Genomic DNA, 12275 nt, shown 5'->3' on the forward strand with positions numbered 1-12275 from the left:
TGTAAAAATTCAGTCTCTAAGGAGACTTGCAACGTCAGAAGATCAGTGCGCTACAAAATGGTATTCTATGACGGTATTTAACTTGTTTGACATAACAGTCTCAGGGCAAAAAGGTTTCTGTTTTGTGTAGTGAAAGTGTTAGACAAATAGACAAATTATGTCCATTTGGTCTTGACTAGATTAAAAAAAATGGAAGTAGAATGTTGTCGTTTCTAACATATCCAGGTTAAAGGGCCATTTACACGCAAATTGCTATAGTGCTCGTGCTCTAAACAAAACCTGCTACAAGCTAACTATATTTTTCTGAAAAGTATAATAGCTCAAAATGGTACCATTTTCGTTTCGTTTGATTAAAAGGAATAATAAGATTATGTTAAAGTCATACTTACACTGTATCTCTTAAATTTTCTTCCTTTTAAACGAATCTTTCCCGTGGGAGACATTGTGCACGTCGGTTAGCTTGTTTGCCTGGCTTGTTTACGTTCGCATGCATTGCGTGCCTATTGCAACTTTCATTCAAAACAAGCCATCTCGATTACCCTATTTGGGCCACGCCCAAATAATAAAAGACCGTAATATCTAACTATTAATCTTCCAGGTAATGATTGATCTGTGGGGGCTATAATGAGCTGGGTGTAAATGGTTCTTAACCCTAGCTAACACCTTAACTCAACTTGGAAAGACGAGTGATCGTCTTTGAGAAACATGGTGCTAGCAAGGTTCACTCTTCTTTTATGTCTTCCGCATCGAAATAGAAATTGTTTTGTACACTTGATTAAAGAGGTTTCTGCGGAATAGTTGTTACAGAATTTGTAAACATAACCTTCAAGATAATGTTTTTGTTAATAGACAAGAGTGTTCTGGACATGTCACTGTCAAATGTAACTGCTGTTGAAGGAGACAACGTCACTCTACGCTGTAATGCAACTGGTAATCCAGCACCAAACATCACTTGGAACAAAAAGGGCAATCCAATAGTATTGTATCAAGGAGAGACCTACAGTATTGTCAACATTCGGAGAACGGCTGCTGGAGATTACTCGTGTACAGCTTGGAATGGAGTTGGTGACAAAGTCAGCGCTTCAGCTTCTGTCACCGTACTTTGTGAGTAGCATGTTTCAAAAGTCACTCTTGTTGTTAATGTTAGACAGATTCTAGCCCTTATTTGTCCTTTTGCCATGATATCTCTGTGGATACGTAGAGGAACTTTTGGTGTCCAAACTAAAATGGTGTGAATGATTTTTACTTAAAATTCTCGTCAGACCCCATTTTCCGTCATGATCTGATCAGGTAGTACTTTTTGCAAACTGAAAAGATTATCCATTCTTTTGAATGTTAAGGAACATTTCTCCCAGACGGTAAAGCAACTGTGAGTATTTTCACAGTGTCATTTAAAACATCACTGTTGACAAGTCTTGGTGTACTGTATATTACTCCAATTCTCTTGCATCACTTTTTTGGTAATGGAATACAGATAATAATGAAAAGGCACATAAGTTATTTTGTTCTCAAAGGTGCCCCTGATGATCCATTATAGATTATGCACTAGCGTTAGATTACTCACTTGAGAAGTTCGACATCTTTAGAAAGTCCTTATGCTTAAGCTGTGTGACTAAGCCGTAATTAGTGCTCTGCTCAGTTTGAACATTTAATCGTGTTGTGATTTCTTTTTTTTTTCTTTACGGACAGATCCCCCCGGCATCAGTGGTTCACCACCCAATACTGTTATCCAGGAAGGGAAAAATGTCACACTTTACTGTAAGGTCACAGGGCATCCAACTCCTAAGATTACGTGGATCAAAGATGGCAGTTTAGAAGTGTTGATTGAGGCAGAAAGTTTTTTTATCCTCAACGTGACTCGTCAACAGGCTGGTTACTACGTTTGCACAGCCAGAAATGGAATAGGAACTAGTGCAAATACCACTCTTACACTTACTGTACACTGTAGGTTACATTCAGGCTTTATTTACAGTAGATAAAACGAAATTGCTCTTACACAGAAACATTATTGTACTACGTAGTCCTAACATTATCAGGTCCACCAAGCAGACAGGCGTCTTTGGGTTCAGCCTGGAGCGGTTAAATATTGACGTGCTCAGGGGTGAAATTTCAATACCTTAATCATGCGAGCAGCAAAGCCTTGAATATATATTGTTTTCACTTTCTCAGCCATCATCTTTATTCCAAACTGTGGTAACTGATCCCTAGTAAATGTGTGCTGTTCTATTGACAAGTTGCCAAAAACAGGAAAAGACCAACATAACCATATGATGGAAGTGTATTTGTCAGTTTATGGTATAAATGGCCTGGATGATATGACTCATACTCTTCTCATTCAACCTGGTAGCTTTTGAAATTGCAATTTATTTCAAAGTATAGTCCTCCAGGATGTTCGAATAGTTATTTGAATTTGAGCGAATTAAATTCACCCCATTTTCTCTAAATACACTCGCTTGAAGAACCATAGAAGGATTTGAATTACAAGTCTGTTAAATCAAGTTTTATTTTTTAGACCCATCTTCAATTGGTACTAGACCGATAAACCAAACTGTCATGGAAGGACAGAATGTAACTCTGCACTGTAATGCTACTGGTAATCCAGCACCAAACATCACTTGGACTAAAGATGGTAATGCAGTGGTTTTGTACCAAGGAGAGACGTATACAATTGATGACATACAAAGAGAGGGTGCTGGAGATTACACATGTACAGCCTGGAATGGAGTTGATAAACAAACAAATGCTACAACTTCTATCACTGTGTACTGTAAGTTGTGAGGATATTATATTGCCTATAACAGCGCATTAATATGATGTATATATACGAGGATAACATTACTGTCTCGGTCATACCCACCCTTCAGGGATAACTGGCGATTCTTGAAGGTATTTGACAAGAAAAATTTATACCAGTGCAAGATTGTCTCACTTTAGTACTGTGTTCTTTAATGCCTTTAAGATGCAAATTTTTAAACACAATACAAGCGCATACCAAGAACACCAAACGAATGTGATACATGTCTTATAGCAGTGTTTGAATTTTTGGCATCACCAGCATTATCTCATAGCTGGAGGCGGCTGAGTCCTTGTCTTGAATGCATAGTTGAATCTCTCAAAGCAACGTCAACTGTTCATATGCCATTTGAACAGCTGTCAACTTGTGTCTTTTGTCTCCTCCAGATCCTGCTGTGATCCACCAAGCTCCAAGCAACCAAACTGTTCTTGAATACAGCAACATCACCCTTGTCTGCATTGCAACAAGTAACCCACCCTCTAACATCGTATGGACTCAAAACGAAAATAGTACCATTCTCTATCAGGGAAACGCTTTCATTATTAGGAATGTTACAAGAAATTTTAATGGGAAACGATTTAAGTGCACCACAGAGAACAATGTCACTGAAGATGCTTATTCATATGCAGTGGTTACTGTGTTATGTAAGTATAGTATCCAATAATGATAGCACCAGTACAAGCTAGTATACAGATAAAACTGGTTTGTGAATTTTGAATAAAATTCACTCAGAGACTGGCAGTCATTAACGCCCCAATTTTTTTTGCAGGGTATAATATATCTTAGTCCATCAGCTTGGTCCAGAATTTGTTGGGGCACAAAGTTGAAATATGGAAGCTTGATTAGAGGCTGACGAATATGAGGGGTCATTTTTGTAGGCAATTCCTCGCCCGTTCCAAGGCTAAAATCTAAAGTATGAGGATAGTTAGAGTATGGACCCAGAGCCCTCAAACAACTGTAAGACCATCACTATTTTGAACACTGGCCCACTTCCTTCAGCCATGGAATAGTTTCTTTTACGTTACTCAGTAACCTTCTACCAACCTTCTGCCAACTAATCTCCTTGTTTTTCAGATCCACCCGAAGTTTCTGTCATGTCGCCAAACCGAGTTCTGGAAGGCAATAATGTGTCACTTATATGCAATGTCAGTGGCAACCCACATCCTAATGTTGCGTGGGTTAGAGCAAGCGATAACTCTGTGTTAATAAACGATAGTAAAGCACTGTTGAAAAATATCAACAGAACGGAGTCTGGAGTTTTTTATTGTCTAGCGTGGAATGGAATTGGGGCAAATGCATCATCGAATATTAGTATTAATGTATTGTGTGAGTATGTTTTTAATAAAAAAGACCTCAGTCACTTTAGTGTTGATTCCTTCAGAGGTCAATTGAGAAATCCAAACACAATTTGATTATTCCATTTCACTCAAGTCGTTTACAACTGGGAAAGGTAGCTTGAGGTCAAGTGATTCTCATCTATAAGAGAATGGAAAATACTTGACCTTTAAATTCATATTTAAAAAGGCTGTGGAACAACGGAGAGGACAATTCCCCCTGCCTTGTGTAGTATATACTTGTTACTAATGTGTGCACCACAAATGTCAAATTTCCATGGTGTTTCTTGGTTGCGGAGGTTGGGTATTGTGATTTGAGGCAGGTATTGGGTGTCTATTCAAGCTTTTACACTTTGTAATTTAGTCACACAGGCAACTGCCATTTTTTATCAAATATAAAGTTATGGGCACACAATCAGACACATCAGATAGTTTTCGATCATTTTCAGTTGTGGGAAACATTTATCTCTGAACAATTTATCATGTAATCATGCGTTGTCATTTAGCTAGTTGTTAGAATGTTTCTTCTCACCCTAAAGTTTTCTATGCATTGCTTTTCGTCGTTGGAGGATGGCAAATACCGCAATTTATACCAGTAATCTCATTGTTGTGAAGCTGCTTCTACTGATTTAAGCATGTGTTAAAAACTTAAAGGGGCTTTCTGTATCTTTAGTTATGAAACAATCTGCGTGCCATGCAAAGATGCAGTGTGTTCCTTAACACACGGTTAGGATGCTGTACAGCAGCTTTTATTCTAAGAGTAGCTGACTGGGGCGTCATCCAGTATTATTTCCCTAATTAACAAGCGATATCTTTGTTGCAAAAATGTCTTATCGTTCTAGCTTATCTGGCTACTGTTCACTTCACCTGTGATCACGGAAAAATAAATAAAAGTAGACGGCGGTTAACGAGTCTGTCAAACAAAAGGAGAGCGGACGAAAATTCTCAGAGGATTCTTTGAAATACAGGGAGAAGTTTTTTAAAACACTTAAAATGCAAGTGGTTTAAGAGGTAGGAAACAGCCATACTTAAGGCTTACGTAAACTCAAGGATCTGTTAAGTAACGTTGATTCTAAATAAATGTGGCTGTTAAGGAAAAACCAGTTAAAAGTAGAAGGTTATGCCACCTACTAATATTAATTTGTTCGTCTTTGCAGTTCCCCCCAAAACAGACGTTGTAGACGGTTTGATAACTCTCAAGAAGGACAGATACATTTATTATCCAGATTACCAGAACCACAGCAGTGCAATCTTCACAGAGCTAAGCTCTAGGTTTTGTGAGAATGTAAGTCCGTGTCTACTACAACCCTTGTATCATCTAATTCTTGGTGCTCTGATGGGGTCTTTTCAGTAAATAGGTAATGATATATTAGAGAAATTTAGAGTCACTTCTACGGGAAACAGCAAATGTGAGATTCAAGTCGACAGTTTCTCGATTTAGGAAATGAGCAAATATAACAGTCCAAGTTGATTTTTATAGATGAAACACGCTTGGAGCGACTTACCTTTGTATAGAATTAATATACAATAATCACCAACTATAGGGGTAACTTGGTCACGTGGTATATATTGGCGTTTGCCGTAAACTTGATTTCTAATCTGTAACGTAAGGACTGTATATCTGTTCATCAGCCAGTAGTGTTGATCAAAATGCAGTTTACCATGTTACTCCAAGATTCAGTACTGAATACAGATGAAAGTTGAAAGTATCAACCTTAACCGTGCTTCATCAACCTTCACAGTGTTGCTAAATAACAATTATTCCTCGAGCCCGAATGAGATCTGAGTCCATAGCCCATGAGGCCGAAGGCTGAAAGAGCTATTGACTCAGAAGCCACGAGGGCGAGAGAAATAATTATTTTAGTAAAATCCAACTAGTTGGTCAAAAACATCGAGACAAAACAACTTTAACTAGCAAGACGCAATTCAACCGCCATTGTTTTGGTTATCAAAGCCGGCGCTTTTCGCTACAAGTAGGCTATAACATATAGCCTAGTAGTAGCTCAACCAATCAGAACGCAGCTTTGATCATAGACCACTATTTGGATATTACTGATGTAAGTTATCCCACATAGCCAATAGAACAATACAACGTAACCAGGTAAAAAGCAATGGATATCCGTACCTGTAGTCCTAGTAGTAGTATAATAGGAACTGGTTAGAACCCCTTTTTGCGGAGGAATACATCAACGCCGGTGACGTCGTAAATGAGATTGAACCGCATATTATTCCTAGGATAAAGAAGGCTTTGACGTATTTGGCGTTAATGTATCCCCAGCAAGTTGTTGACATTCTAGCCTGTGTACAGCCGGCCCCTCCACCAACAAAAAAAGGTTCTGGGTATGTAAACGGATAGCTGTGTTACAGTCGACTTTTCTGCTGAGGATACCTTCGTTATTTTTACCTTTTTAGGTGACTGTCTTGTTTCAAGGCGAACCACAGTTTGGTCACTGTAAAGTCAATGACATCATGTAAGGATGAAGTTCAGATATTTAAGGAAATAATGAAGACTTGGTAGAAGGGTACCACACCATGTCTTCATAGCAAAGCTGACTTCAGCAATTTTACACGATGTAAACCTACCAATAATAAATTCCTCCAATGAATCTCATTAAATCTTCTCCTTTTGATTAAACAGTAACAATCACTTAAACAGTGATTCGCGATGAAAATGACCTTAAGCCTTTTTATGACATCTTCTTTAACAATCCCGTAAGATTGGTTTAGTGCCTTTGGTAAATGTTGTGTCTTACACAGAAAAGAGCGGAAATACAAAGATCAACAAAATATGTAGAAAAAAAGCCTTTCGTCTCTAGAGAAACTATTTCTTTTTCAAGAAAACTTGTTTCACTAAATTAAAAAATGACACAGCTCTCGTGTTTATGAAAAGCTTTTGTTGTTGTTGTTGTTGTTTTCTGCTTTTTCATATAAATTGCTATTATAATACACGTTGCTTCATTATTTTCGCCTACAGAAATGGAAGTGTTGTGGTAAACTTTACTTTGGTCTTCATCAGGGGAAATAAATCTGTAGACAACCTGCTACAGGTCTTAAAAGAGTCTGTCGACAACGGCAGTGTTCTAGCAATTCCAGTAGAGAGAGGGACACTTCACTTCATTTTACCTTGTGAGTTAACACTTTGTATCTTACCAATCTCGTTGCTGAAATAGGTTGTTGGTCCTCAACAGGCCCTCGTCGTAGAGCATTTCATATATGCGTATTTTTTGATCCTAGACATTACAGCCCTGATAAACTGCACAATTGGCCACCATATGTTTAATGGTATTCGTGAAGTTGAAACATGTTTTACCAGCCAGATAACCAGATATTGCTATTGGCAAATCACCATTTGCTTAATCTACTAAGCGACAAGGAGGTGCCCTCGTAGTGTGCAGAAACCTAGAAGCCAATACTACTGGTCATGCCACGTTGTCTACTTGGGACAGTCATGTTGCATGTGTCTGGAGATATCAAACGAGAACAGACCACCTGCTTTTGCGAACTTAGCCTTACTGAATACTATGTTGTTTAGATGCAGGCAATAGGAAACAAATGTGTATAAATGCAAAACTAGCACAGGGGACGGGGGCTTCACTACTGTCACGGTCAATGTGTTGGTCAGCCCTAATTGCCGCCTGCCCTTTTTTTACGGATTATCGTTTGTAATTAAGAGGGTGGCCACTGTGTGAAATCATGATTAAACTCGTGACCATAGTCTATTTATAAAAAACTACCCAAGCTGTGACTAGGTTTGAATCTACTAGCAGCTACTACTGGCAAGGGCATTAGGTAACTGTACTATTTTTTTTTGTCCTTTAGCTACCACAGCTCCCCCAACCACAGTTCAAGTTCTGCCACCGTCAGTTGCTGCGCGGAAAAAGTCCATGTCTCCGTGGATAATTGCTTTGCTTGCTGCCATTGGTGGACTCGTTTTCTTGGTGTTCATTTGTGCTATCATACACTGTTGTGTATTGAGAAAGAGAAAAGTCAAGAAGCGAGGTATAAAAGAAAGATCTGTTTGGAGGCATTCTTATTGGTCTGAAAGGCCCAATATTAGTGTCTCCAAAATCAAAAAATGTATGCGTTACAAGATGTTGGGGGCATAGAAAACTTCCGCCTCTATGATGTATTTGTGACAGCCTTCGATAGTCAGAGTCAATTTCGTAAACAACTCTTCATTTCTTTCGTTGTGTTGTTACTTCATTTGAATGGAAAGCAGTATTTTCAGCTTATTGTGAGTAGGTTCTAGCATGACAAATTGTACGTTCACACTTGGTTTAGCAGATCTCAAATTAAATTTTGTGGCTCTTTTTTGGTTTATCTTTATCACTAGATAACTAAATTTGTAGTTCGTGAGGTATACAGTGGTCACGGAAATGATCATTGTGATAAACAGCCATCCCATATGGGATGAAGGCAGTAGCGATAGTTGCTTTTCACTCTTTCCACCTCGCTAAACCACTGGCTTTGTTTCTTGTTTAATGACTTACTTACTTTGCTATAATTCAACATGTGAATATAGGTATAAATACCCTATTACTATGTATTATAGCAAATACTTTCCTATCGGCATGAGACCATAGCGACATCCCAGAGAGATTTTTCCTTTTCAAGATGGAGGCGAGGAGAAACACTTTCGTAATGCTCCCCAAATTTTTGAGGATTGTGGAATGTTTTTTCCCATGACCTGGTAATATAGCGTAAAGACAGCGGAAATAGCCTTTGAAAGACAATAACCATCTTTATTTTTTTCGTGGATTATTTGAGAAACCTGTCGACCATACTTGCGAGTAAAGGAAGGCCCTGGAGAGAAGTTAGCGAATTTGTTTACATTGCATGCCGACCATGAGTCTTACTCATTTGTTGACATGGCATTTGTCCTTGTTTACCTATTGCAGGCATATGTCAACGTTACGAGGAATCAACGTAAGTAGTGGTCGGCTTCTTTATTTTGTTTTATTCCTTCGAAGTATGCCCTCCTTATTACTGTGACCAAAACTTTGCTTTCAGTGCTTCTTAGAAAAAAAAAAGTTATCATTTTGTTAGGGATCCATATTTTTGGCTCCCCTTCAACTAATGTGTTCTTACAACCCCTAATCCCCTTTTACGGGGAAGATCAAACGAATATTTTAAGGTGTTGATTTACTTCCTTTTGACAGTGGTAAATGGATCGATCTGCCTCAAGTCGGTGATGGGAAAGGATCTGACGAGGTTTACGGGTATACAGGACCTGGAGCTTATATTCAGGAGGGACCCACTGTAAGGGTACCAGCTAGCCAGGTACATTTTTTTTCTGACTTCTTGGCAGAAGAAAATTAAATTTGCGAAACCTTGAAACATTTTCTTTTCACATGGGACAAGAAATGGTTTGGACAAAATTCTGTTAGGACAGAGAAAAAGTCAGCTTTTTTACTGCGAATCAGGGAAAACGGGAATTTTGAATACAAAAAAATGAATAGATTAAATATACTTAGGTCAGAGCAGAAATTTAGGGTACTGTTATCCAAGGAATATATGCAAACAATACAAGGTGTTAGATATTAAACAACTACTTGTCCAAAAAGTGTTTCGTTGAAATTCTACCAAACATTGGCAAATGCGTTGGGAAGCTTCTTTATATTTAGTTAGGAGATTTTGAGAATGGTCTCTACGCCAGCCTTGTTTATGGAATATGTTAGTCAGGAGAAATCCATCGTCCTAAAGTAACTTCAGTCTAAATGTTAATATTTTTCAGGAAAATGGCTATCACAGTGGTATTTACGAAAGAACTCCTGATGAGCCAAAGCCATCTGTCGTTCAATTCAGTGATAAAGCTAATGGTAATGTCTTGATTAATGTTTCTGCCTGACAAAAAAGGGCAGGTCGTAATTGATATTAGGTATTTTAGCTTTTTGATTGCATTAGATGAGCATGGGAACCTGAAGTTAGCAATTCTGTATTGTTAAGCACCTGCTTCAGTGCCCTAAATTCCCTGTAATCCATTCTCTTAAATAACTTAAAGCTGGCTCCACACAAGTTATTTTTTTGTCTTCAGCTCACCAAAAGATCGCTTTGTGTAGATACCTTTCTAGTGCACTAGATACATTTTACACGGCGTTTTGTCTCATACTTGTTACCTCTGGGGTACGTTTGTCATGTGATATACTTTTCCCCATGTTACCATCTCCTTTTCTTTTTGTTAAAGGGAACCTCCACTCTTACTACAGAATAAGTTTAAATCGAATAAAATTATGTTGATAAACAAATTTGTTCGAAATTTGTCCTTAAAAAAAGTGTTTATATCAGGAAAAGTGAATTTTAAAATCGCTTATTTTCACTTTCAAATTTCGCGGGCGCCGCCATCTTGAATAATTGTGACGTGTTACGGTTGCTCTATTGTTCTGACACAAAGAGCTTTGGTTAATAACAATAGGGCAACCGTAACACTTCACAATTATTCAAGATGGCGACGCCCGCAAAATTTGAAAACAAAAATAGGCGAATCTATAAGTTATTTCTTTCGGATACAAACGCTTTCTTTAAAAATATTTTAGATTGACTTGACTGTAACAGTTATTTCCTGTGATTTAAAGTTATCTTTTTGTTCAAGTGGAGGTTCCCTTTAAGCCTGTCAAACCTGTATTAGATATAGGCAGCCGGCCTGTTGGTCATTTTTTAAGGGCTACTGCTTAATGCAGGTGTGACGGTATTTTATCTTTATCGTCCTACCTTCTGGGGTCGGGACTCGAACCCCTTGTCTTGTTATTGGCAAAGTGCCTTCGTAGGCTTTAATCTATTTATGCTTCACCGATCCAACTCAATTTTGGTATCTCTTTTTAAGGTGCGTCCACAGAGTTTTAGTAAGAGTCTGCGGTAAGGTGATGGTGGAAAGTGATCCATGGGTGGTTATGTGTAAGACCCATACTCCTCGCAGCAGTTTAACGTTATCAGAGTGGAAACTACATAGCATTCTGGTTATGTAGAGAGACATCATCCGCCTTTATTTTGTCAGTGGAAAGATTTGCCAGAATCAGAAACGAGGAAATCTCGTGGTGGAGCACTCTATTCTTTGGACTGCAGTGTATACACATTTTGATGTTATTCTGCTTATTGTGTGAGCAGCAATTAAATTTTTTTTTTTATTTTGTACCTTTGACTGACTTTTTGGTGAATCGAATCCGTTCATACTTTCCAAATTAAATTGGTTACCTCGTCTTTTTCCAGACATCACTAACACCGAGATTGGCGAGGTTTACCGTTACAGTAAAAAAAAAACCGCGACTAAGAACCTGCATTTTGACAAGTTAGCCTAAACAGGTTCTTACATAAATGGTAATTAGCACAGATTTAGGCTATTTGGTCTCTTAAATAGGTTCTTGTTTTCTGAAGTAAAAAAAATCATGGTACGTATGAGTATTTAGTGAAATTTAGCTTATTCCTTAGCATACGAAATTAGTATTTATGTAAAAATGACTTTTAGAAGAAAGACTGAAGCACTGACCACATGAATTTTAAAGTTCCTTTGTCCAAGTTTACAGAATTTTATTCATAAATTTTAGAAAATAACAACCTGTTGGAAATTTTTAGGCTAAACAGGTTATTGTATAGAGGAAGCATAACAGGGCCTTAGAAACGAGGTTCTTAGTCACGGGTTTTTACTGTACTATCACCTAAAATACGAAGAAAGAAACAATGCTTATGCAAAATGTTGGGGGCGGGGGGCAAGTAAGGTGCCTTATGGGAGATGTGCAAGTGGCGAACACAATAATTGCTAATTAATTATCCATGGTGCTTGACACTCGACGATAGAACAACACTATGAAAAGATTACCATAGTTATACACCACACTTCCTTTGGCGAAATAAATTTTGGAATTAATCGCAATTACTTTTGGAATTGTCCGTCTTAAAGTGTCACCCATCTTGGGCAAAATTTACAGAGAGGAAAGGAGTCTAGTAAAAGATCATTGCAGAAAATGTGGGAAAAGATGGTCTAGGGTTGGTAACCACATCCCTCCGTTCCTCATTGGGGCGCAAAACGTTTTCAGAACCACTTATTAACTGACGAAGCAATGGTTGAACGAGTCAATTTCTTAGTCCTAACGACAACAGAAGGTCCGTTTTGAAGATCAATAAAAGCAGGGTTCATGAGAGCTTCGTGGCTCCAG

General features: G+C 38.2%; 2 protein-coding genes across 2 annotated transcripts in view; both read left to right on the forward strand.

Annotated features, from left to right (window-relative positions):
- Positions 1 to 4398, forward strand: part of LOC140949638 (hemicentin-1-like) — a gene marked incomplete at its 5' end in the record, with an annotated part of 60841 nt that extends 56443 nt beyond the window's left edge. Inside the window, 5 exons of the mRNA XM_073398791.1 lie at positions 850 to 1104; positions 1690 to 1944; positions 2513 to 2767; positions 3181 to 3438; positions 3869 to 4398. Coding sequence (XP_073254892.1) covers positions 850 to 1104; positions 1690 to 1944; positions 2513 to 2767; positions 3181 to 3438; positions 3869 to 4206 — 1361 coding nt within the window. The remainder of the gene's footprint in view (positions 1 to 849; positions 1105 to 1689; positions 1945 to 2512; positions 2768 to 3180; positions 3439 to 3868) is intronic.
- A 678-nt stretch (positions 4399 to 5076) lies between these two features.
- LOC140950319 (uncharacterized) lies at positions 5077 to 11256 on the forward strand. The gene is made up of 8 exons (XM_073399543.1): positions 5077 to 5413; positions 6541 to 6599; positions 7103 to 7254; positions 7948 to 8127; positions 9027 to 9054; positions 9288 to 9408; positions 9863 to 9947; positions 10949 to 11256. The coding sequence occupies exons 1-8, from the start codon at positions 5249 to 5251 to the stop codon at positions 10966 to 10968; spliced, it is 810 nt and encodes a 269-aa protein (XP_073255644.1). The 5' UTR covers positions 5077 to 5248; the 3' UTR covers positions 10969 to 11256.
- The last annotated feature ends 1019 nt before the right edge of the window (positions 11257 to 12275 follow it).

This window comes from Porites lutea, chromosome 10 (genome assembly GCF_958299795.1).
Source record: "Porites lutea chromosome 10, jaPorLute2.1, whole genome shotgun sequence".
NCBI classification, from domain to species: Eukaryota; Metazoa; Cnidaria; class Anthozoa; order Scleractinia; family Poritidae; genus Porites; species Porites lutea.

Coding starts and splice junctions, on each gene's coding strand:
- LOC140950319 (XM_073399543.1), top strand. CDS start 5,249: ATGCCACCTACTAATATTAATTTGTTCGTCTTTGCAGTTCCCCCCAAA. Junction 5,414..6,540: donor GCTCTAGGTTTTGTGAGAAT/GTAAGTCCGTGT, acceptor TTACCTTTTTAG/GTGACTGTCTTGTTTCAAGG. Junction 9,409..9,862: donor TAAGGGTACCAGCTAGCCAG/GTACATTTTTTT, acceptor AATATTTTTCAG/GAAAATGGCTATCACAGTGG.